This window comes from Cryptomeria japonica, chromosome 9, assembly GCF_030272615.1.
Source record: "Cryptomeria japonica chromosome 9, Sugi_1.0, whole genome shotgun sequence".
Classification (NCBI taxonomy): Eukaryota; Viridiplantae; Streptophyta; class Pinopsida; order Cupressales; family Cupressaceae; genus Cryptomeria; species Cryptomeria japonica.
This window is the reverse complement of record NC_081413.1, coordinates 355,757,616-355,783,375: the sequence shown is the minus strand read 5'-3', so window position 1 is coordinate 355,783,375 and position 25,760 is coordinate 355,757,616. Positions and strand designations below refer to the sequence as shown.

Genomic DNA, 25,760 nt, shown 5'->3' with positions numbered 1-25,760 from the left:
GGAAGAATTCCATAGGCAACCTTAAACAAGGTTCAACATGTTTAGAGATAACGGCTAGAATACTAAAAAACGACGGTGTTTCTAACTAACGCCCTTTTTTATCAAATCTAGTTAATGTTTGTCATCAAAATAGCTGGGAGGCAAAATGAAGAAGATACAGGGATACAGGTAACACTTCAACAAAAACACATGCCGCAAGCAACAAATCACAAGCAGAAACAGCAAAAAGTTGAAAAATGTGAGCTGATGAAACAAGAACTTGGCCTTTAAATGATAAAATATGTGAGTTTCCAACATCATGTCGATTAGAATGACATGTGAAACTAGATATCAAACCAATTCAAAGCGTGCAGTGTCCAAAGTTCAACAACTTATATCGAAAAAATATTTTATTGAAATCACAAATGATCAGTTGAGAATTTCACTTCAAACTAAAGAAGTCGACAAACCTTAAAATTCCCTTTGTTTTCCTGGGACCATGACTATGGTTGCAACCACAAAAGATGTTTGACCAACAAAAATGATTCATCACGCAAGTGTGCCTATGCCTGAGCTTGTAACACAAATGCATATTAACATACTTCGGTTGATGTCTGACGCAACAACCAGTTAAACTTGGATGGAAAAAGGACATACGCACAAAAGATTCAAAATTTTGGGAAAACGTGCAAAAATACAAATAATAGAATCCGAATTTACAAAGAAAAGTGCATTCTTAAGTTACCATTCACACAAGCAAGGTTACGAAAACTCAACAAAATCGGGCACAAAATCGGGCACAAAATTTCTTATAATTTTTTTTTTTTAAAAGATGATTCAGTCCTAGTATAAAAGGAAACATTTTTTATTGTTATGACCCTAGAAACAAGTACATACCTTCGATTGGATGTCTAAAATCGATCATTTAATGCTAACCCTTCCATTCCACAATGATCTTCACAACTGAAGAAAAGAAATTGAACTTTGATCTAATTTAAAAAATTTCAATTCTTGGATGTTACATAAACCATTATCATAACGAGGAAAAACAAACAAAAGAAGAAGCCGGTATTCATCTCAGCTTCCATTTCAACTAACATCCACAACATGTTCAAATGTAGTTACACGATCCAATCATAAATAAACCCACACAGATTTCTAGACTAGCCCATAATAATAATTATTGGAAATATAAAATAGTTTGTCACTAATACAAAATGAACTAACAGAAAATTTGCCTATGAACTTCAAATTTAGAGAATCATCCAAAATCAACAATATGCACTTGAAATCCAACTTTTCTCATCCATAGATTTGTAATTTACATGTTTCTGATCCAGAGCCCTCTGACCTGACGATGGGAAAAAATAAGTTTGAAATATAACTTGTCTATAAGCCTACTTTGTTATTTTATGTTCCAGGAAGTCACTTCTGACACAATAGACATTGGTTCAATAAAACTATACACATATAATGGCCTTGGGGACTAATGGAAGGACTTGTGCAATCTCCACAGTAGTCAAACATTTGCAGTGCCTATTAATCAGCAAACTGAAATTATTTGCACCTGCCAAAACTTGTCTTATTATTTCAAACCTAGATTCCGAATACAGTGCTTCAATTTAACTTGCTAACAAGAAAATAAGTCTGAATTTTAAAATTAGACTAGACACAAAATAATTGGGAAATGTGAAAAAATACATTGCTGAAATGGCTGCTAGCCAAGATTGCCAAGAAGGCGCTCAACAGCAGCATTGACATTTCCACCAGTGGCACTTAGTGCACGAATATTCTCCTGTGTGTTAACAAATCCCATTTCTTGTAGCTGTGCTAGCTCTGTTGCATAAAGTTGCTCTGGTGGAACTGCATTCAGAAAACAAAATAATTAGGATTGGCAAGGAATTATATTTGAAGTGTTAACATTTTTATGGGTAGACATGAAACAGAATAAAATACCATTAGAAGCGTTTTGGGTGTTCGCACCACCCAGTCCACCAAACACCCCTAAGAGGTTTTCCAATCCAAGGTTGTTGGCTCCAGCAACCCCCGTCTGCCCCTGTGCCCTATAAAGGAAATTTTTTTGTAAGCTAAAGAGTTCGCTAAGTTCCAGAACCCTTTACAAGATGAAACAAGATACAAGAATGAATCCCCATCAAATTGACCTTCAATCACAGGGGAAAGAATCCTTCCAGCATAAAAGCAAGGTAGATTACAAAGAATAAAAAAACAGTCTGCCCACAACATATGTTAGTCTCTCACACAGACTAAACCACACAATTTATGCTCCACGTTTAGAAATGGGTCTTGTAACTCTTGTTTATAGAAATTTGCCTTATGAAGATACCAGAGACTTGTTATCAGCTTTAGAATTTACAAATAGAAATGGCTAGAACAGATGTGAATATGTATACACAGAATAATGTTGCAAGTATCGTTTATACAGAAAGTTGCCACAAGAATATTTTCATGATTAGTGTCAAATTTACCATATATTAGTGGGAATAATGAGCATAGGATACACAGACTCTACAATGTCTATATGTATATAACATACATGAGAAATACTGTTACATATCACCCACATGAGCCCCTCCCCCAAACACAAAAAAACTTCTGCATCTTTATGAGGTGCCAAGCAATATTCTCATCACATCACAGATAAGCACTGGTATTTACATGCTTACATTTATTGATCTGCTACCCCCCCTGCATCTATCTATGGCTATTTTTACATATATGTAAACAACATAAATTTCAATGAACCATACCAACAATTACAAAATTTAAGCTTATTAGAATAGATTATCATTCAAAGACTACAACTAGTTACATGAAAACATTAATACAGCATATTTAACAAATCAAGCGGGCATCAGGAAACTCATTCATGAATCTAATTTTGAGCCGAGTATAGCAGTTGGCAACTCTGATTTGGCTTCTCTTGTCGCTATGGCAATGGAATAAGGTGGCATCCCATGTTTTTGGCTGATGACCCCTTTTTGGTGTCCATCATGTGGTGGGTATGTGTCTGAACGGATGGTACCATTGATTTTGTAGTGATCTGTTTTCTTTTGGAATATCATATCTGGCAGAAAAGGCTTTGGATTTTGTATTTTATCTCTGCGGGTTACTTCATTACATACAGAATTCTGCATAATGCACCTCATTTTCACTTGTTTAATTAATGAAATGGGAGTCGGCGCTACCCCACAATATACATAGCAAAAAATAAGATTCACACCGTAGAGAAATTGAAAACAAATTGTTGAACACAAAGTCCAGACAAATAGAAAGGTCTTATTGTTCACGTTTAGATAAATACATTTAACAGTTATTAAGTATACCTGTTCAGTTGGAAAATGTATCATACCTCACATACAGAGTGAAGGATATGTGAATCATGTGAGTACACAAAATACAGTAGATAATAAAATAGGTCACATAAAGTATAAACTCACCCTAACAAGAATAGAAAACCACGATAACTATAAGAAAGGAATACAAGGATAGGATATGTTTATATTCACAAAGTAAAAAGAAAAAAAGCAACTAAGCATTTAACATAATAACCAGTAGCTAAGCATTTGCAGTATGTACAATTAGAATGCTTTACAATGTTCAAGTACATGCAGCACAAACAGCTACTTACTGGCCGGCCTGCTGTCGAGCTAGCTGAGATATGACTGCTTGATTTAATGACAGAAGTTGCTGCAAATAGGTTTCAAAGTAAGCATTTGCAAAACAAAGCAACAAAAAAGACAATGGCATAGAATAAGAAATAAAACTACCTGCATAGTCTCTGGACTTGCCAACTGACGAAGAAATTCTGGACTTTGCATCATTTCTCTCAATTGAGAATTATTATCTAAAAAGGGCCGGAACTGTGGAAAAGGCACAAAAAATTATTAAGTACGTGCAAATGAAGCACAAGCGTGAGATAATAGATTGTTTAGCATGTCCATATATAACAGATTGTTTCCAGCATCATAAAACATAAAATAGGTTGCAATTTTCAAGACAAAACTCTCTTCTTTCACCTACCTGATTCATGTATTGAGGATTGGAAAGTAATCCTTGCATCATCTGCATCACTGCTGGATTTTGTAGCATCTGTTGCAGCATAGACGGATCAAATGGTCCAGCGCCCCCACCCATCCCTCCAAAATCTGGCAGGCCAAGAAGAGGTGATCTCTCAATTCCTGGCTGCCTTAAACCTCCAGTAGGAGCAGCCCTAGAACCTGTGTTAGTCTGACCACCTGCAGGTGTTCCTGGTGCATTTGCTGAAAGCATGTTCCAATCATTCATTTCTAGATTGAAAGAGGTAAAGGAACTAAGCCATTGAAATCTTTACCACAATAATAGCTGCTAACAAAAGGCTGGCATATCAACTTACCAGTAGGATTCCATGGATTTGGCAAGGGATTTGTATTAGGAGCAGGAGAGCCAGTTGCATCAGAATTAGTTGTTGGTGGATTTGTAGTGGGTGCACGGTTCTGGCCCAATCCCTGTGTTCCCAACAAAGCAGCAAAAGGGTTTGAACCCAAGTCATTCCCACTTTCACCTCCCATTGTTGTTGCATTCAAGAATGGCTCTTGGACCGTTTCATACATGCGGCGGAGCATGTTGAAGCCCTCTGGAGATGATTCAATGTTGCTCATGGCCCTGTCTGTGTTCCTCATCATTTCTCGCATCAGCTCAGGATTCCTTGCTGCGTCTAATGTTTGTCTGAGAGTGGCAGGATCATTAAGTATATGAGCAAGATCTGGGTTCCTATCAATTATTTCTCGCATTTGTGGATTACTCATAATCAAGTTTCGCATCAGATCGGGATTGTTCATGAGATTCTGAATGGCAGGCATGTTCATCATCTCTCTGATCATATTGGGATTCTGTGTCAGTTGTTGCTGAACCTGCTGAAACTCAGGCATTCCTGCACCAAATGTACCTGTCAACCCATTTCCATTAAGCCCATTTCCCCCCAATCCAGGGAAGAGCAGGCTTCCAAGACCAGGCCCACCCAACCCCCCATTGTTAGTTGAAGGCACTCCCTGTACAGGTGATGCCCCTGTAGTATTCGTGGTTGCAGTATTATCTGTGGCTGCAACATTTGGAGATGCAGAGGGTGCTGATCCACGTACTAAATGAATGGTATGATCGCTTTGCAAACCTGCGTGTCCATGCTACTTCAGATTAGGCAAACATTGCAGTGAAGGCAAATGGGCGAGACAAACTACAAAATAGTTAATCACCGAAGATAATTACAATCCTAAATGAAAAAAAATACCTGACATGACAGCAAAGTGGAAGGTCTAAATATAAGAATAAATGCTATATGTGTTTTGGCCATATAAATTATAAAACTGAACGTTTAGTTTCCAATTCAAGTGCAATGCAATGATTTTGCTACTAAAAAGGGGATAAGGAGCTAATTAATGTAAGTATTGTGTCGTATAGCAATTACACCTGAGCTGCAGGGAATAAGAATGAGACCATCTTAAGTGAGTGATGAAGCATAAGCCATAGGATTTCAAATAAATAAACAATGAAAAAAAGTATAACAAGGCCAACTAGAAAACCATTAGACTAACCAGGAATCACATGCGAATCCAGAAAAATGCTTCATGCTTGGCTAAACTATAACAGGATAAGTCCAACTATAGCTAAAAAGATAAAGAGTTAAATTTTCAAAAATAAGCATGATGTGAAGTGGCCCTTGGTTTAATAGGGAAGTTGCTTGGCTCAAAAAAAAGCCCATGAGGGCTCAGGAATTGTGCCACTGACAAATATGACAGGGTAGATATCCCTCATCTTTGATACTTGGACAAGTAAGTCTGATTATCCTCCAATCGAATAATGGGGGCTTATTTATGACTTCCAACTTAAATGATGATAAAAACCAGGCTTTAAGGTTGAACATAAATTGGCAAAAGCATGTGCCCACAAAACTGAATTCAACTTCGATGCTATTCAACGAAAAACACGCATAGTTCGATGAAATTCTGATAGTAGCAAAACAGTAGACAAAATAAACCCAGAAAAACTAAAATGATGAAACGACAATTAGTATATGTGGACCGATGAAGATTTACTCACAAATACGAAGTTGAATTCCAACAAATGTGACATAAAATAAAATTATTCACTTCCTAAGAGGGAAAAAAAACATTCACATGAAAAGAAACGTGATAATCTTACAATTTCTAATCTGAAGGATTATTCTTTTCCCGGTGCGGTTCTCATTGGGAATTAGAGGAAGCATAACAAAATAAAAACCTTGAAAAACTCTACCCAAAGGAATACCGAAGATGAGGAAAAAGCAAAGACGAAACCCACCATAACTTTGAAGCGAATTATCATCCTTCAGAATGCGGCCCTTATAAATTAATCGCTGTTGGTCTGCGGGAATATCACACCTAGGAGCCAAGAGCTGTTTAAATGATGCGACGGAGCCCGCAATGTCCGCCTCCACCGTAAATTTAGATCCATTCGAGCAACGAATGTGAATTTGAACGTCACCGCTTACCTTCTCCCCTTCTCCTTCTCCCCCTCCCATTTTGGGGAGGATGATAATAACCTACCAACCCCAACCCAAACACAAGATGAATCACCCCGTCAAATTCCCTCAAATTCCTTCAAGATCTAAACATTCAAATGCCCAAAATCTACAAATTTTCACAATATGGATGGAGCAAGTAGATTCGAAACCTGACCCTAACCCTCGATTCAGAGTAAAATTAAAGAGGCGAAGAGGGGAGGAGAAACGTACCTGTTAAAGGTAGGGGGTGTGCAAATAACGGCAGCGATAGCAGGTTGGATCGCCCTAGAGAGTAGCTAGAGTGTAGAGAAGAGCAATCAAACCCTGCGCTTCAAAAGTGAAGGAACGAGACGAAACGAGGGCCGATACAAATCGGTGCTTAGGAAAATGGTGTTTTCTATTAATAATGCCGACTCCGCACTCTCTCACCAAAAACAGTTCTCCTCCTTAAAAAAATCCCTTAACTTTTTTCATATCTCTTAATAATAAATACATTCACAAGCTACATTGCCAGATTAAAGCATACAAATTGGTGTTACTAAATCAGATGTGAAAGGAACAATGTGTTTATTTTTTATAGGAATTATGATGTTGCATATAATTTAATTATTTTAGATTTAGGTAATTTTCTTTGATGTGGTTTTGGTTCAATTTTACGTAATGTGGATTTATTTTGTTTTTATTATTTAATTTTTTTTAATATGTTATATATATCTGAGAATAAAGATTAGTGGTATTGAAAAATATTTCAAGAAGATCATTGAATGATAAGGTCTATATTGTCTTAGTTTGAACCCTTTTATTAGATTAGTTTCATGGTCATGTGAAAAATTGACGAAAATAATATGTAGGTATGCAAATGTTCTAGATGATTTAATGCATAAATAGGTTCTTTTTAGTGCTCTGAAGCAATGTTCATATAATAATTATATGGGATTTTAAATAATTTATAGATGAAAAAATTAATACTCGAATGTATAAGGGTTTAGTTTCCACTGTTTTTAGGTTAGTTGTGGTGGTTGTTTTTTGTTCATGTTTTTACTTGGTAAACTTCATTCCTCATGAGGTTCAACTTCTTTTTGTCTTGTTGCTAGGGCTTTCTTCTCTTTTTTGGTGTCCCATTATATAGGGGTTTGAGCCCTTTGAAAACCTCACCTTCACTAATGATATTTAGAAAAAATCTCAAATGAATGTATTTAAATGCCAAAACATAATGAATTGCCACAAAAATATGTACCATAACACCTAATAACTAGTGATGGGGTTGTTGTAATCCTCATCATTTAATCTATCAATCCAAGGCACTGTCCATGGCTATATGCAAAAAAGAATGAAAAAAACTTGTTTGACAGTCTATTCTACAACACACTTGCAGGAAAGGAAAGCTAATCTAAAGCATACTTGCATGAAATGAAATTCTAATCTATTTGACACTTGCTAGAAAGGAAAGAAGTTAATCTAATTCACACTTGCTGGAAATGAAAAGCTTGCTTGAAATTAAATTTACTCTAAGAAATCTATAAAATACATTGCTAAAAATGAAACTAGATCTATCATATTTCCTTGGGCTAGAACAAGCCTTTCTAATCTCCCACTTTGCTCAATTGATTACAATATATTTGTAGAATTCTCATTCTATATCTACCCAACCAATCCACTAAGAATGTGGATCCAATATCCTATTTTTGAGTGGTCGTTTATCAAACTTTTTGTAAACTAGAACTATTGTCCTTCATCATGCCACCTTTGTCTTAGTCATTTTCTATCAATTACTACACCTTCCTTGTTGTGAATCTCACCAAATGCTTAAAAGGATTTTAGCCCTTAAAGTCTAGTTTCCAGATAATTTTGAATTTTTGAATTTTGTTAAGAAATGAGGGAGATATTGTTGTGTTTACTAAGCCTGTGTTTTTCACAATTTCTTAGCACCTAATTTTTAGGAAGTCTTCAATTTCTCAATGTGAATTATTGAATTACTCATCAATTCTACAATCATGTAATTACATTGGAGTGCTTTGGTAACTTGAGTTATCTTTATTGGAGAAAGATAGCGTAGTGTAGTGTGCAACTACAACTTGCATGAAACAAATACTTTGTCCATTGATTTAGGTATGATTGATGTTCCATGATTTTGCATAAATTTTGGGAGTCTTCTCTATCTTCTCTTAATGTCTTCAAATCCTTGTCTGCAATTGTCTGGAGTTGATGTTTGGAGCTCTCTGTTGCAACTATTTTTTAATCTTCTTTTTGTTGGCATATGCACACTCCAATGAGACATTGTATGTGATTGAAGGTTTTGTCATTGATGGCAACCTTACAATCCTATGGCACCGGCAAGGCATTACACCAGCAAGTTAGTGCACCGGCATCAACGATCAGACTCTACACCGGCATTCAGGACACCGCCACTGGCACAGAGAAAGGAAGTATACCGGCACAGAGAAAGGAAGTATACCGGCACAGAGGCCGACAAGATTTTGTTATATTATATTTTGTTTATTATTGTAAAAACTTTGTAAGCTGACTTGGAATGTTGTAAAATGACTCTTATATATAAAAGAGATCATTGTAGACATTTGAAAAGAAAGGGAAGAAAGTTATTAAGGCAGACCTATTATGCGAAATATAGGTTAAAGGGTGTATGTAAGAAGCAGAGCAGCAACCGGTACTGGATTAGGCATTATAGATGCTATTGTAAAGTAGTACAAGATATTGGATTTGTATAATCCACATTGTAAGTCAGTGAGACTTCCCATTTGAGCAGTGAGCTCTAGGCAGTTGGCCTTCCTGCATGTGCAGGCCCCTATTGTAAGTAATATTCCCTTATTGGCCAGTAAGTGGATATTGTGGGTCACAAATCCCACCGAGGTTTTTCCCACACCGGGTTTCCTCATTAAATTCTTGTGTTATGGTATGTTTTTCATGTGGATGTTTTTAATTCTGTTTATTGCATTATTTCTTGCATATCGGTACACTGTTATAATATGTTCTGCATGTTTTAAGATAAGAAATTATGTACACCGGTTAGATACTGATTCACCCCCCCCTCTCAGTATCTGTGGGAATCCTAACAATTGGTATCAGAGCCTGGTCCTCTATTTTCAGAAGCCTAACAGCTTGAGGAAGATCTTGACATCTGTAAAGATGGAAAATCTGATGAAGCAACTTGAAGGAGCTCTTTCAGACTATGATGCAGAGAAATTGAAAAGTATCAAACTAGAAGATGATTTAAAGGCAGCTCGGGATATCATTCAGGCACTTCAAGAGAACCTTACTATTGCAAGAAATAAAAGAAGAGAACTTTGTGAAAATATGCAAAATGAGAATGATGAAAAGGAATCACTTAATGATCAGATAAGCAAACTGAAACTAGAAAACATGACAACAAAGAATGAGATGCAGGATATGACTATGAGATTTTGTAAAGAGATTGAGGATAGGAAGAAAAATGAAGAAGAATTGACCAGAAGACTAAGTGATGCAGCAAATGAGAACACAAGACTTAGCTATGAAAATGACATGTTGAAGATAGATCTGATGCACACTCAGAATGGCTCAAATGAACTTATGAGACAAAAAGAGGTCTTAGAAAGAGAACTAGAAACTACAAATCAACATAAAGAAAAATTCAAGAAAAGCTCAGAGGAACTTGGCACCTTGCTAAAGAATCAAAAACCTAAAGGTGACACTTCTAGAATTGGCTTTGAAGTTGGTGAAAGCTCTGGTACTGCAAATACTCAGGATCACAGCAAACCGGTAAGACAACCTAATGCGTATAAATTCAATGGAAAATGCTTTAACTGTAATAAGTATGGTCATAGAGCAAATGAATGTAGATCTAGAAATTATCAGAATATCAACACACCCATCGGTCAATGTTCAAAATGCAACAAAGTTGGTCACAACTCTGAAAATTGCAGAATGAATGTGAGATGTTATGTTTGTGGAAGATTTGGACATTTATCCAATCAATGCAGAACACAAACCGGCATAGGTTATGGGAAAGCTATTCAAAAGAATAATGTAACTTGTTATGCATGTAACAAGACTGGGCATATTGCAAAATTCTGTAGAAGTAAAGGATCACCGGTAGACAACAAAAGTTCTAGCTTGAAAGGTAAAGAAAAAGTTGAAGAGGTTAAGCAAGAATTCTCAAAACAATGGATTAGAAAAGTTGATCTAAATATTGGGAATACTCCTCAACCAGTAGAACCAGTCAATGCTTCACCGGCAGAACAGAGTGATGCTTCACCGGCAGGACAAAGCAGTGTTCCACCGGCAGGAAGTTCTTCATCTAATTGAAGAAAGTTTCCTTGAGGGTTTGACAATCTAATGACACATGTGCTATTATTCCCTTGGTTAGAGATGAGAAGTTGAAAATTACTAATTACCGACAGACAATGTTAAGTGAATACTTAACCGGCATGCATTTAATGTGGTAGATGGCAAAAAGACACTATAAATTTGAGGTTTTGGCTCTATTTCATTTCACCAAAATTTCAAACCTACGAAGAGCGCGAAGATTCCTAGCTAAGGCATTTCGAGCAAGAGGCAAGAACACTTCAAGCAATCATCCATCCTAAAGGCAATAAAGGTATTTTATCATGGCATCCACCTTTGCAATTGAATATATAGAAAACCCTACTGTTGTCGAAGTTATAAAAAGACCTAGGCACGTATTTCAATTAGTTCCCGAGATAGCAAAGAAAGATGATACCTTAGGTGCTTTTTCTCAAATTCCCAAGGGAGTTGTTTATGTTGAAGACCCCAAAATTTACATTCATTGTAACATTGAGGAACTAGGAGATGAAGAGATTAAAACCATGTTTAAAACTGTCATATGTGATGAATCCGGCAATGTAAAAGATGAACACAAGATCATTGAAACCCTAGGATTTACAGAGATCCTTAGCATTCCTGAATTTCCCAAGGATGTGATTAGGATAGTCTTAAGCAGAGTACATGGTGAATTTTTCTGGCTAGATGCAATTCACAAAATCACTAAGCTGTGAAAGTTGTCACAGGGTTACCAACCACTGGTAAAAGGCCAGACAAAAACAAGAAGGTTTTCAATGACCTAGTTACTCAGTTAACTGGTGCCACATCCGACAGAAGGTCCTTAAGAGTAAATGATGTAACATATATTAATGTGAGATTTATCAGCATGATGTTAGGATATAAAGCTACTCATGCAAATAGACTCAATTCAGTTTCAAGTTTATGCATTAAGAGTGCTTATGATATGGTCACAGATAATGCAAAGATTGATGTATGTGAGTGGTTGAAGGATGAATTAATTGACAACTTAAGCAAGATTAAGAAGGACAAGAAAGGAACTTTTAAATTTGGAAATCTGTTAGTATGTCTGATGTTACATATAACCAAACAGGTTCTCGGTATAGGCTACAAAGAACTTGGATATGATATATCGGTAGGTAAACAGCTAACAGAACTATTCAACAATATGGGAGAATATAAGGAAAACAATATCCATGATTTCTTTCAAGCACTAAAGGTCAAAATGAAGAAAAGAATCAAATTATCACAAAAGATTGTTGACAAATATAAGGATGAAATATGCTTTGTAATCAAGAAGGATGAGATCTGGATGGAAGCAATCATCCCTAGGACTATTTGGGTAACAGAGATGGGCTATGAAACAGATGATCATATAATTGAAACATATGCTAAAGCACTTCTGGAAGCCCCTAAAGAACGTAAGGAAGAAATATTTGGTAGTGCAGAAACTATTGAAAGCCAAATACAATCAAAGAAAAGAGTGAAAAAGGTTGAGGCAGTTGTGAGAAGAGGTTCCAGACAGGCAAAGGTTATTAAAGAAGATGTGTTAAAGCAAACCAGTATAACAGACGATGAGTTAGCAGCTCCACAACCTGAGACTCATCGACCATCGATAAGCACTTCTTCAGAGAGTGACATGTTTGCAACTTTCAAGAGAGTTGTAAGGAAAAGAGATCCCTCACCGGCAACCACACCCTCACCTAGGAGGACAAGACAAAAACAACAAGCAGTGAGATCTCCGGTAAGAAAGGCTACACCAAAGAAGAAGAAACTGACACCCAAGAAGAAGAAGAGGACAAACAAGGACTTGACCCCTCTTGATATACTATTAAATGAAATTACAGAGGAAGGAAAATTGAAGAATATAGAGAAAATATATGACACTCTGACAGCTGATGAAAAAGAACAAGTAGAAAACAGTGTTATATTGCATATGGATATGTATAAGAAATTTTTGATGGAAGTAGTAAATGAAGTACCAGATGAACTATTTAAAAGACTGGAAGCAAGAAGACAAGCAGTAATAGAACTTGACAAGAAAATAAAGATAGAAAAGCTACTTGTTGTATATCTAGTGAATTCACCCAAATAAATTGATGACTTAATTGTTGAAGTCAACCGATCAGTATTTTCTACTGCACACTGACACATTGCTTTAATGGTTGGAAGAGTTAATGAGGTGATTGAGGAGACATAAAATGCATGGGACATTTTCCTAGTGGAAAAAGAAAAACAAGAAGAATACATGAGCCGCAAACCTATAAAGGTATATCAGAAAGAAAGAGACAAGGGTAAAGGTAAAGTTGGTGGACCACCCAGTATCAAGGTTAAAGACAACTTACCCCCACCTCCTTTGATTACTCCACCGGTAAAAACAACAGCTACAAAAGATCAACCGGCAGTTGAAAGTATGGATGTAGAGGATGTCAATCCTAATCCAGAAGTCTTATACACAGTGGATGTTGATACTCAAAAGATCAACATTGTGGTAGACAAAGATACAGGTGATAAGACTGACATGGGTAGTGAGCCTCCGGTAGCTGAGCAAACTGATAACACACAGGAGAAACCGACATATGACAAAGAGAAAAAGGTAGAAACTCAGACTCAGACTGAGACAATGCAACAAACTGAGAAACAAACAGAGCAAAAGGCTCCCGAACAGGAACAGGTTCATAAGGAAACAGTGCCACCGGCAACTGGAGAAGTAGAAAAACCATTGCTTAAGGAAATGCAAACACAAACAGACCTACCAGAGGTCAATACAAGCTTGGTTACTTCCACTGACGGTGCTCAGAATGTTGGTTCATCATCAAGCTACAAATCAACTAATGTGACTAAGGTACTATTGGATTCAATTAAAAAGATAACAAATTGCAGCTCACAAGCTTATAAGGCAATTGATGACACCATACCAATTTTGAAGGTAATTGCTCCTAACTGTAATATAGACAATAAATATTCTTTTGGACAACTTGATACCTTGTGTAAATATATCATAGAAAACATTGAGAAAATAAAGGAAGAGACATTGAAGGACAAAGTAGAAATTAAAAAACAAAAATTCTTTGATGAGCAGATAAAGAAGTGTACTAGAGATTTTGACACACTTCTACTGGAACTATGTAATTTATTAAAAGAGTACAAAACTCTAAACAAAGACACCTGTAAGACAAACTTTTTTACTGTAGATATTGATAAGAAGACGAGCAAGGTACAGGATGAAATCAACAAACTTGCAGATAATTTTGTTAACTCACCTGATATATTATCAGTTTTTTAACAGAAGATAACAAATTTTGAGGAAGAATTACTTAAATTTGAAAGAGAAAAGGAGAGAATAGTGAATAAGGCAAAGCATCTGAGATTAAAACTGAGTCCAAGATTGGACTATTTAGCATCATTACGGAAGGAAGTATCTGAGGCACTAATACAGGGACACAAAACACTGGCAGAGCATTTGCAGCATCTCACTGGTACAACTAAAAGAACAGAGATAGCAATAAGAGATAGTAAAAAGTTTATGGAGAGTATAAACTTGATTTTGGCAGATCTATTTCAAATTGTAACTACCCAGTTACAAGGTTGAAACTACAAACTCTACTAACATCTTGATAACCTTTGTCATTGACGCCAAAGGGGGAGTAGTGGAATGAGAAAATTCAACATCACAGGAATCATATGCTCAAGGGGAGCACACACATTTTTGGTAACATTTTTGGACTTCACATTTTTTGATACACTTTTGAAATTTCTCATGAGTGTTGCCATCAATGCCAAAGGGGGAGATTGTTGGCATATGCACACTCTAATGAGACATTGTATGTGATTGAAGGTTTTGTCATTGATGGCAACCTTACAATCCTATGGCACCGGCAAGGCATTACACTGACAAGTTAGTGCACCGGCATCAACGATCAAACTCTACACTGGCATTCAGGACACCGGCACTGACACAGAGAAAGGAAGTATATCGGCACAAAGGCCGACAAGATTTTGTTATATTATATTTTGTTTATTATTGTAAAAACTTTGTAAGTTGACTTGGCATGTTGTAAAATGACTCTTATATATAAAAGAGATCATTGTAGACATTTGAAAAGAAAGGAAAGAAATTTATTAAGGCAGACCTATTATGCGAAATATAGGTTAAAGGGTTTATGTAAGAAGCAAAGCAGCAACCGGTACTGGATCAGGCATTATAGATGCTATTGTAAAGTAGTACAAGATATTGGATTTGTATAATCCACATTGTAAGTCAGTGAGACTTCCCATTTGAACAGTGAGCTCTAGGCAGTTGGCCTTCCTGCATGTGCAGGCCCCTATTGTAAGTAATATTCCCTTATTGGCCAGTAAGTGGATATTGTGGGTCACAAATCCCACCGAGGTTTTTCCCACACCGGGTTTCCTCGTTAAATCCTTGTGTTATGGTGTGCTTTTCATGTGGATGTTCTTAATTCTGTTTATTGCATTATTTCTTGCATACTAGTACACTGTTATAATATGTTCTACATGTTTTAAGATAAGAAATTCTGTACACTGGTTAGATACTAATTCACCCCCCCCCCTCTCAGTATTTGTGGGAATCCTAACACTTTTGTCATGAGTTATTTAATAACTCATTCAATTGTATTGTAACATCTTGCACACTCATAGAGAAATATTAGAAACAATTTGGATCATATTTATTTACTAAAAATAAATCAAATATTTACTTTACATTCTACCTTAAACAAGCTAAAGAACTTTCAATTATTACTCAATTCCACTTTAACAACAATACACTAAGAAGAAATAGATGATTTTAATGGGTTAAATGTGAGATAATTCATGGTCTCATCAACTAGTAGATAAGAGTAGTAGTAAACAATTTAAAAATTTGGATCAAATATGTATCCTTGTGGGATGACTCTTACATATTGCAAAAATGACCTTAAGATGATGGAAATAGAATCTAAAGATTAGGAATGGATACGTGGAGTCATGGACTCATAATTGAGGTGAATGAATATGTGGGAATAGGTGTAAGTAAGCTAGTAATACTAGATAAATGTATGCAAACATGTGTAAGTGGGAGTAAACAAGGATGGAAATGGATTAGGAAAAGAGCCAAAGTAAGCATGAAATTGAGCACAAAATAAAATAGGAATTGGCAGTATGTGAAACTCACCATTACATTTTGCATCCACTTTATGTAATGATCTATCCTCCAAGGTCATTAGATACTTGAAAAAATGCTTAATAATACTTTTTAAAGGTAAAGTGTGAGTTACTATCTAATAGAGCCTTGCAGGTTTTTAGGTCTTCTTTTTTTTCCTTATATGGCCCTTTGTTTTGGTTAAGTATTCAAGTTCTAAATTGTTGCTTATGCCCTAATTTATTTTTCTTATAATTCATCAATGACTTCTTATTGCCCATGATCGATCTTTAAAGTTATGAAATATGACTTATCATGTCGTTTCATCACTAACCCCTTTGACATAGTGATTAGTTGTCTCAATCCCCTCTAATTCTATATGTCTTTCTTAAGTTTTAATTCACAAGTAATGTTATGCAATTGCACCACTTGGTAGCTTAGTGAACACTCACATGATCTAGAGACTTGTACTCTATTAGAGCTATATTGTCACATTATGATGCCATTTGTCGTGTGCACATGAGTCTTTAACATATCTAAGCGAATATTTTTCTAGTTGAGAAATTCCTTATTGGTCTCACACAAGTGTGGAGGTATGATTGTTAGATCCTTGTGGGCACTGCACTACAATGGTTTTATGTCATGTGTCTTAGGCCTACTAGTATTCACATAAGAATTTAATAATTGCAATCTACATGGTGATCATGTGCAAGCTCGTAGAGATAGAAGTAAGGGACCCAATGCAAAGTGTGAGCACATGATATGATGACACATGTTCAAGGAGGTCACTAATGTATATAGTTTGTAGGATGAAGTGCAAAGTGTTTTTTCACATGGAAAAAGGTGATTGGTTGAGAATTTTCAAAGTAAATGATTGATTTTCAAATCAAGTCAAGCATAGCCACAGATTTTGTTGTGCCAATCCAAAATCAATGGTGCACATTCAAACTTCAAAATTATTAGTTGTAGATGCTTTGTTTGAACTTGTGGTGGTAATAGCGAAAGTGATTGTTACTAATCTAATTCCAAACCATTTAGAGAAAATAAATAGTTCATTAGTTCATCACAATGTCTACTTTATTTTGCAAGCAAAATTTTGATAAAATTTGAGCTCTCTACTATGTTTTGGAAATAATTAGGGTTTCCTACTAGATTCAAGTAAGTGATCATTCTAGGCTTAAAAATTGATAAATTCTCTTTATTTTCTACTATTTGGCTTTTATAGAATTTGCATAAGTTAAATTATGAGAAGGGAAGGGTCAAACCAGAGAGAATTTATAAAACCTAACTCTAACAAAAAAAACCTTAAGTTTTGAAACTCAATATAATGAGTCATTCAAGTGCCCAACCTTCAACTTCAAATAAAGCACTTGACGAAGACCTGCTCATATAGTTTCTAGGGTCTTTCATAAGACTTGTGAATGTCTATGGTCTATGTGGTTTTGGAGATAGGTTGCTTAATAGTATAGGAGGGTGCAAGGATGCAAATATTCCTATTATAGGGTGGTCTCTTTTCAAGAATTGGTATAGAAAAAGGCAATCTTGAGCTCCATTGTCAAATATGTGGTTCTTATATTTGGCTAAGCTCATGGTGCCAAACATTTTTGTAGATGTTGGCTTCCTCAAAGCATTAGCCAACAAATATGATGCACATAATAGGATGGTTTTGTCTCACAATGGAGGATATATAATCAATTTGATAAAGCACTCCATTTTCAAAGTCTTTGGGTTGAGCCTAGCTTTCAATAAAGGCATCAATTTTGAGACTTTTAAAGAAAGATATCAATCAAATAGGAGTAGCTATAGAATGATGCTTCTTCCCAAACATGGGTTGAGGGGATTGGATAAGAAGCCTATCAAAATTCCTCAAACTAAAGTACAGCTTCTTAGTATTGATCCATTTGAGGACTATTTCATTAAGACATATATGCCAAACCAAAAAAAGCCTATTCCCCTTATGTATATGGTTGTAGACATCTAGGACCTAATGGTGAACAATTAATATGATTATGCTACATACATTCTAGAAAATGTGCATAAGTGATTGGTGGTCATCAAGGAAAATGATAAGAAGATAAATTTTAGGTGGTATTTGTTGTTGTGCCATATATTTTTTAATGCAAGAAAAGGAGTATGGCATAAGGCTCTACAAGTGAAAGATGTTGATAATTCAAGTTTTCATATCCATGTCCAATGTTGTACTTATTTTTGGGAAAACATTATGAAAATGCCAACAATGTAATCTATGAAGATTGTTTTTGAAAAAGTTGAGAAATACAACCTCACAGAACCCAGTGAACACCTATATGCAAATAACCTATCACAACAATGGAAGATTCACAAAATACAAATATTGCTTTGAAAACCTAGAGCAAAAGAATGCAATAAATGATAATCAGATTGGTTAGGATTACAAAGAGATCAATCCTTATAAAAGGAGATCAAACCTAAAAACATAAACCCTAAAAGCAATTAATAATTAATAATGAATTAATTATTAATATTCCTAAGTTTAGCTTCCTAAATTTAGCTTAAGTGAAATAGAGAAAAGGTGACTTAATTATTAAATCAATATGATTTAATTAATTAAGTAAACAAATACCTTTTACTCTAACACCCCCCCTTAAGATGAAGTTAGGGAGAAGCTAAAAAAACTAAGGACTAGATGCTAGAAAGCTAAAAATGGGTCCCGACAACAAGGCCTGATGAGGTACCCAAGTACAATGAAATCTCTGTAAAGTGGAGAAAAAAGGAGAAAACCCAGTGGGAACAAAACTCCTCTCCAAGAAGAGATAAAAGCTCAAGTGAAGGACTAAGAAGCCTTCAAACACGAATGTTCCAAAAGATAGGAACAAAAGATGAGCATGAAGAATCATTGAAGCATGAAGAAGTTGCAAAATCTATCATCGAATGACTAGTATGATGTTGAAATAAGAACCTCCTCTAAAACAAAAGATGATCAGGAACAAGAAGACATGAATCTGCATGAGTGCCCTCAAATAACACTACTCGAATTAGATGGAAAACAAAGGAAAACAACTAAAGTCGAAGATACATATGGAAAATACACCAAAGTCTGAAGAAATGATAAATCGAAGATGGAAGGTTGCCTCCAAAAACAGGAATGAAATAGTGTCCATATGGTAAATGATCCATCTCACTAAAATGCATGGGAAACCAGTCGCTGCATCCGCCTAGTACATAGGAATAAATACTTAATACATAGCTCACTCCAACGAACCAAGGAAGCATTAGCACCAACAGTAGAATCCCCCATAATGCTAACAAGGGAGAGGTGATAGGTACATTGAAATTGAATGCCAAGAAAAACTGCATGACGAAGAACTAGGAACATTGAGAGTGCAACAGAAAGTACAAACACATATAAAGGCTAGTGTCGTGGAAGGAACACTCACTTGACACACATCATGAGGCTAATTTCGTGGAAGGAACACTCACGTGAAAAAGGTAGACGACAAACAAAGGCAAACATCAAACCTCCCATGGCACTTTATAATGGAGTGCGAGTACAATAAGGCACAAGATGTGCAAGATCCCAAGCAAGCAAATAATAGTGGCACTTTATCTCAGTGCGTTTGCAAAATCATAGCCTAATGAACACCTGTATGCAAATAACCTATCACAACAATGGAAGATTCACAAAATAAAAAGATTGCTTTGAAAACCTAGAGCAAAAGAATGCAATAAATGATAATTAGATTGGTTAGGATTACAAAGGGATCAATCCTTATAAAAAGAGATCAAACCATAAAACATAAACCCTAAAAGCAATTAATAATTAATAATGAATTAATTATCAATATTCCTAAGTTTAGCTTCCTAAATTTAGCTTAAGTGAAATAGAGAAAAGGTGACTTAATTATTAAATCAATATGATTTAATTAATTAAGTAAACTAATACCTTTTACTCTAACAGTTTTGTTAGAAGAATTCTAAGTTTCTTCAAAGAAGATGAGGTTAGATTGCCAAAGGAGATCATTGATTTCCTAAGACCAAAGGATAAAGTTGTAGGATTAGGAATCCAACATAATTTGACAAATTAGTACTTGCATACCAACACCACTACTATTAAAGTATATTAATGTCAGGAAGCCCACATATTTTGTCCAGATTTGTTCCAAAAAGATTGACCTACCTACAAATTAATTGGAAATTGAATGAATTAGATAAGGTACACTTGATAGGGCAAAAGAAGGGATATTTTTTCCCTTCATATATAAAAAAAATAGATTTTTTTTTAATGGATTGGATCAAACCTATCCAATCTTACAATCTTATAAAATAGTCTTGGAGCCTACAAGGACCTTTGATCCTAAAGGATTCATAAATTATGTCAGAATGAGCATTAAAAGACCCCCTTTCATTCATGAAATTTTGTATGAAGAATATGTATTAAGAAATTATTTGATAATTGAGGAGGTGATTGACAGAAGAATTCAGTGGACTAACATAATGAAAGGAGATCAGAAAAAGATAAAATTGCATGCAAATTACCTTAGCTATTATGCGGAGATAAAGGCTCCCATGCTTAAGATATAGAAATGTTAGCCAATATTGACACATGGATTGGAAAATCTCCTAGAGTAGAAGAGAGGCCAGCCAATCAAAGGGATCCTAACACTCTTATTCCTCCATATGTTTCTTCCAAAGGAAAGGAACCTAAAGTGAGTGAAAATCAATTCCATAGGAGAAATCTCAAATTGTTGTTGCCCCTTCTAAGTAACTTTCGAAGAAAAGAAAAATTATTGATTTATTAGGGGAAGGGGAGGTTGTTGAGACTAAAGATATTGTAGAAAATATCATTGGAGAAGAGATAGAAGTAAATTGGCCTATGTCTTCACCCCCAAGGGTCATGATGACTAGTATTCCAAGCATTAGGATGGAGATAAAATCATAGATATGGTAGTAATGATACCAATGACATTAGAGCCCTAAATTGCTCACAATTCATGTCAGATGATGAGTTCATCAAGACTCAAGAGTCCAGGTATTTTGTGTTGAGATTGAAGGGATATAAGTTTCAAGAGACAGTTGAGAAATCCAAGACGAATGTAGACCCTTTACAATATGACGAAATTTCTCAGAAGATGTCGCAAGAAGTATGTTGTGATATTGATAAAATTAGTTTTGAAAAAGGAAGACAATTGGTACAAAACCATGGTTTATTATTGCTCCCGGATTGGGATATATCATCTTCACTTATTGTTTATATGATTAGAAGGTGAGATGAAGTATTTTCTATAGAGGAGCAAGCAGAGCATGCCTTTTTTGGGTCAAGATTTAGCACAACATTTGAGACCTTGGCAATTTGGGCTATGGCCCCTAATATTAATAAGCCAAAGGTGGTGGATAACATTCATGATTTAACAAGAAATCTCATTATTATAAAATTGTTTGATATAACTACCTCTCAAGTTGCATCTCTAGTAGTAAACATAGCTCATTTTAGTGAAGCAACATCTAAAAATTTGTAAGCAAATTTTGAAAAGTTACACAAATAATATGTGAAAGTTGTGGTTAAATTGAATCAAACGAAGTCTCTTCAACTTTCACTCCAAGTATATTAATACCAATGTTCTACAAAGCCATATAAATTAGTTAGTAGTTGTAGAAATCAAGGAGTTAAAAGATCAAATGAAAGAGGCCAAGGAAGATAAAATGAAAAGTGTTAGAAAAATAGTAAATGATGACGAGCTCAAATAATGGCTCAATTTTGTCTATGTTTTCTATACTTTTACTAGGTTTTTACAAGGGTCTAGATACTGTCTAAGTCCTAAAACTTTTTTTAAACAATGATCCTATTATGTTTTCATGAACTTTACAAAATGGCATGAACTTACCCTTATATATATTCCTTTTGGTTAAAATTATGATTAATGATGAAGTGGCCATGCTATGTGATTTATTCATATTAATATTGCATGTGGTTAGATAAATGCTATTCTAACATGGAATAGATATACCTTTGTTTTGTACATGCTAATGATATGATGCAGGAGTTAATGAAGAATAGGAAAAGGTCAAATATTCACAACATGGGAGTTCATGCTAGTTAATTGGTTGAAGACAAAGTCTTAACAAGATGAGTATTGAAGGAGTCAACACTCGGTTATCTATAGCTCGGAGAATGTAATAATGAAACTTCAGTATTCATGTTTCTAGGAGAATAAATCTAGGAGAGATAAGTATGCTATATTTCCTTTGTAGTTGAAATAACTTATGTGTTTCCTATTCGGAGTGTAACTCTCTGTCCTCTTTCTATTTTGTAATAAATGGTGTCCTCCTAATGTTCTGAGAGTGGACCTGCCAGTGGTTACAGTTAATTAGGAGTTTCTTTATTTTTAATAAGTTTAGATATCTCTTCTCAGGGACGTGAACACCAACTATTGTAATTTTTAGTTTTTAGTTTTATTACAGAACCGTTTTTAGCAGATACTATGATGTAATAGATGTTTTCAGATCAATAAGATAATATTCCAGTTTGTGACACATAGTTGAGTTTTGGGAAGACTTGCTAAGGGGGGCCACTTAGTAAGAATTCCACCCTTTTGTATTCATTAGTTATTTTCCTTCAAAATTTAGTTTGTTGTCTTGGTGGTTGACTATTCCTACAACCACTGGAAATCATCTTGTGACTGTTCCTGCAGCAATTGGAAATCATCTTGTGATTGTTCCTGCAGCCAAGGAAGACAAAGTAGTTTACTATCTGCTTGCTATGGACCAAGTTCTTTCTTTTGTGAATTCAAGGTATTTTTTATTCAAGCATTTCATTTATTTACTTTCATAAATATTTTCTTCTTCATAGAATGATTACAATGAGGACTTTAGTGCATATACCTTGCTGACCCATTTCAAGTATACACCCCAAGTTGACAGATAAATGAGCTTTCATGATGATCATATAACTACTTAGTATGGATGTCCAATCCCCATGTCATGACCTCAAAGTATAGTTATTAGAACCATTAAGAGAGACACACATTTTTGGCGTCGTTGTTGGGGATGGTGTCAAACTAGGGAACCCTTTTGCAATAATTTGTAGTTATATTTTATTTCTAGTAGTGTTAGAGTTTATTTTACATACAGTAATGATCTACTATTATTTCTGAGTTAACACTGCATGCATAGGAGAAGAGATGCCTCAAAGAGATTTTTTTCTAATAACCCTTAACCTGATAATCAACCAAAAGAAGGGAAATATCAAGACATAAATCCCTTTGCTTCAATATATTTGCTAATTTCAACAATCCTGAAGACCCACCTGACCAAAATCCTATTGACAACCTATTTGCTTTGGTACCTTATCAAGCAAGGATGGTTGCACTAAATCAAGCTAACCAAACCACTTTTGAATTCCATATCACTGACCAAAACGATAATGATAATCTCAAGAATATGCTTGCTTCAGTTCTCCCTAAAATATATGGTTTGGTAACAGAGGACCAAGATACCTTCCTATTTGAATTTGATATCCTCTATAGAAGCTATGACTACACTACAGATGCTCATAGTCTTAAATTGTTTCCTACCACTCTGAAAGAAGTGACACTAAGATGGTTCATGAGTTTAGGAAGAAATGTTGTGGATAGTTGGATATCCATGAAAACATAATTCCTTGAGAAATACAAAGAGTAATGTAGAGGTGGCAATATAAGGGGAGATGATGCAACAAAAAGAAGATGAGAGTTTGGAGGATTATATTTCAAGATTCTTATTTTGTCTACAACAAATCCTTAGATCATGCACTTAATGAAGAATCTCAAAAGTTTCCCTTCCTCAGAGGAATCAATGAAATTTGTACTAAAGCCTTGGACCTGATGGGAGGAGGAAATACTACTCAAGTCCCTTGGGATGATATCAAGAAAATATGTCAAAACTACTCTAGAGTAGCTATCAAGAAAGGAACAGGTTACCAACCTAGTATGGGTAAATCCTCCACTAATGTACTCTCAAGAATGGAGATCACTAATTTTCTATCATATTTTAAGCAAGATATCATAAACAATATGACTACTTAGCCGAATACACTTCAAGCCAAAAAGAAGCATGAGGAGGCAGAGGCAATGTTAGCAGAATATTGCCCTCACTGTAGACAAAAGAAAAGGGATTGTAGGTGAAAAACAATAGCCAATATTGAAAGCAAACCAATTTCACCAGAGTTCAAGTCGATTGAAGGAGATGAAGATCAAACTTTCTACATTGCACAGAGAAGGCCATGGACTCCAAGACAAGGTATGCCACTAGACCCACTATTTTTCAATGGTCCTTATGTAAATTTCTATAATCCTAATAGTCAGTGGTAGTCTTCTTACCCACAAAACTATGGAAATTTTTCTTCACAACCTTAGAATAATCAAATTACATGGCCCAATTATCAGAACTCCCCATCTCCATGGCAACCACCTCAAGGGAATTGGTAGCAACCTCAAGGGGATTGGCAGCCGACATTCCAATGGAGGGTAGGACAACAATGACCAAACTACTCTATTGGTTACCTACAACCATCTCAACAACCTCAACAACATCAAGCCATAATGCTTCCTCCTAATCCAAATGCTAGCGCACCTAGACCTACTCAATTGTCAACATAACTTGTCCCTAATCCAAACAATAAACCACAACAACATCCTATTTATTCTATTGATCCAAATCAATATCCTGCATATGTTTTAAGCATAAGTGATATACATCTCCAATCATGGACAACTCTGCCAGCATCCTCTTCCCCAATGGTAATTGAGTTACCTACGAAAGAAGTTGAGTAAGATAATTTGCCTAGTCCACTTGTACCACCTAGTCAGCCACAAAAATTTGATGCAACACCTCCATTTCCCCGAAGGCTTGATATGGAAGAAACAAAGAAAAAAGAGGAGCCAATGTTTGATCTCATAGATCAGTTGAAACGTGTTTGTATCAAAATCCCCCTATTCCAAGCCATAAAAGATGTTCCAATCTACATTAAAGCAATCAAAGAGGCTTGTTTAAAGAAACTAGGAAGAAAGAAAAAGGATCCACAAATAGTAAATGTAGTAGGTCAACTAGCTAATATCATGCTTGGAAAAGTGACCATTCCTAAGTATTCTAATCTTGGTAGCCCTGTAGTTGGAGTTGTTATCAATGGAATCCAAGTTCAAAATACCCTAATTGATCTAGGTGCAACTATCAACATGATGATAAAGGATATCATGCAACATCTAAATATCACTACTCTAAGACCTACCCCTGTCATCCTACAACTAGCAAATAGTTCTATTGTTAGACCTGATGGTATGGTGGAAGACCTTGTAGTCACCTTGGATTCTTGGGAATACCCAACTAATTTTATGATTCTATCTCCAAAGGCAACTCTGGGAGGTTATCCCATTATTTTGGGTAGACCTTGGTTAGCTATAATAGATGCTTTTATAGGATGTAGGTCATGGGATATGACAATTTCAAATGGCATGTCTACTAAAAATCTTGCACTTTATCTCCCAGCAAAACCTCAGCTTGACTTGAGACAACCAGTGTGGCCTAACATAGGGAAAGAAACAGATGAAGTTAATTTAGTTGCACAACTTATGGTGATAGATAAGGATCCCTTCTTGCAGCTTCAAGAGGAAGATGAAATACTCTCTAATATCCTTCGAAATCATTATGGAGCAGTCGAGCAACCAGGTGTATGTTTATCAAGTTTTGCATGCCCATTACAACCAATCCTTCCTACTCCTAGTTCAGACAACTTTCCTGCAACCAAAATTTTACTTCATACACTATTGTCGCATGAGGTACAAATGTCATATCTTACTG

General features: G+C 35.5%; 1 protein-coding gene across 3 annotated transcripts; it reads right to left on the bottom strand.

Moving 5' to 3' along the window:
• Positions 1–1,264: 1,264 nt before the first annotated feature.
• Positions 1,265–6,980, bottom strand: LOC131029695 (ubiquitin domain-containing protein DSK2b). 3 transcript variants are annotated; one of them, XM_057960289.2, is made up of 9 exons: positions 6,746–6,980; positions 6,313–6,553; positions 4,373–5,146; positions 4,021–4,259; positions 3,768–3,860; positions 3,629–3,687; positions 1,936–2,042; positions 1,681–1,842; positions 1,265–1,546 (listed from the first exon to the last, which is right to left on the bottom strand). In XM_057960289.2, the coding sequence occupies exons 2-8, from the start codon at positions 6,530–6,532 to the stop codon at positions 1,697–1,699; spliced, it is 1,638 nt and encodes a 545-aa protein (XP_057816272.1). In that variant the 5' UTR covers positions 6,533–6,553; positions 6,746–6,980; the 3' UTR covers positions 1,265–1,546; positions 1,681–1,696. The 3 variants fall into 3 exon arrangements, with proteins under 3 accessions (XP_057816272.1, XP_057816271.1, XP_057816273.1); XM_057960288.2 differs by having other exon boundaries at positions 1,265–1,842; XM_057960290.2 differs by having other exon boundaries at positions 1,265–1,842; positions 4,021–4,247.
• Between the last annotated feature and the right edge of the window lie 18,780 nt (positions 6,981–25,760).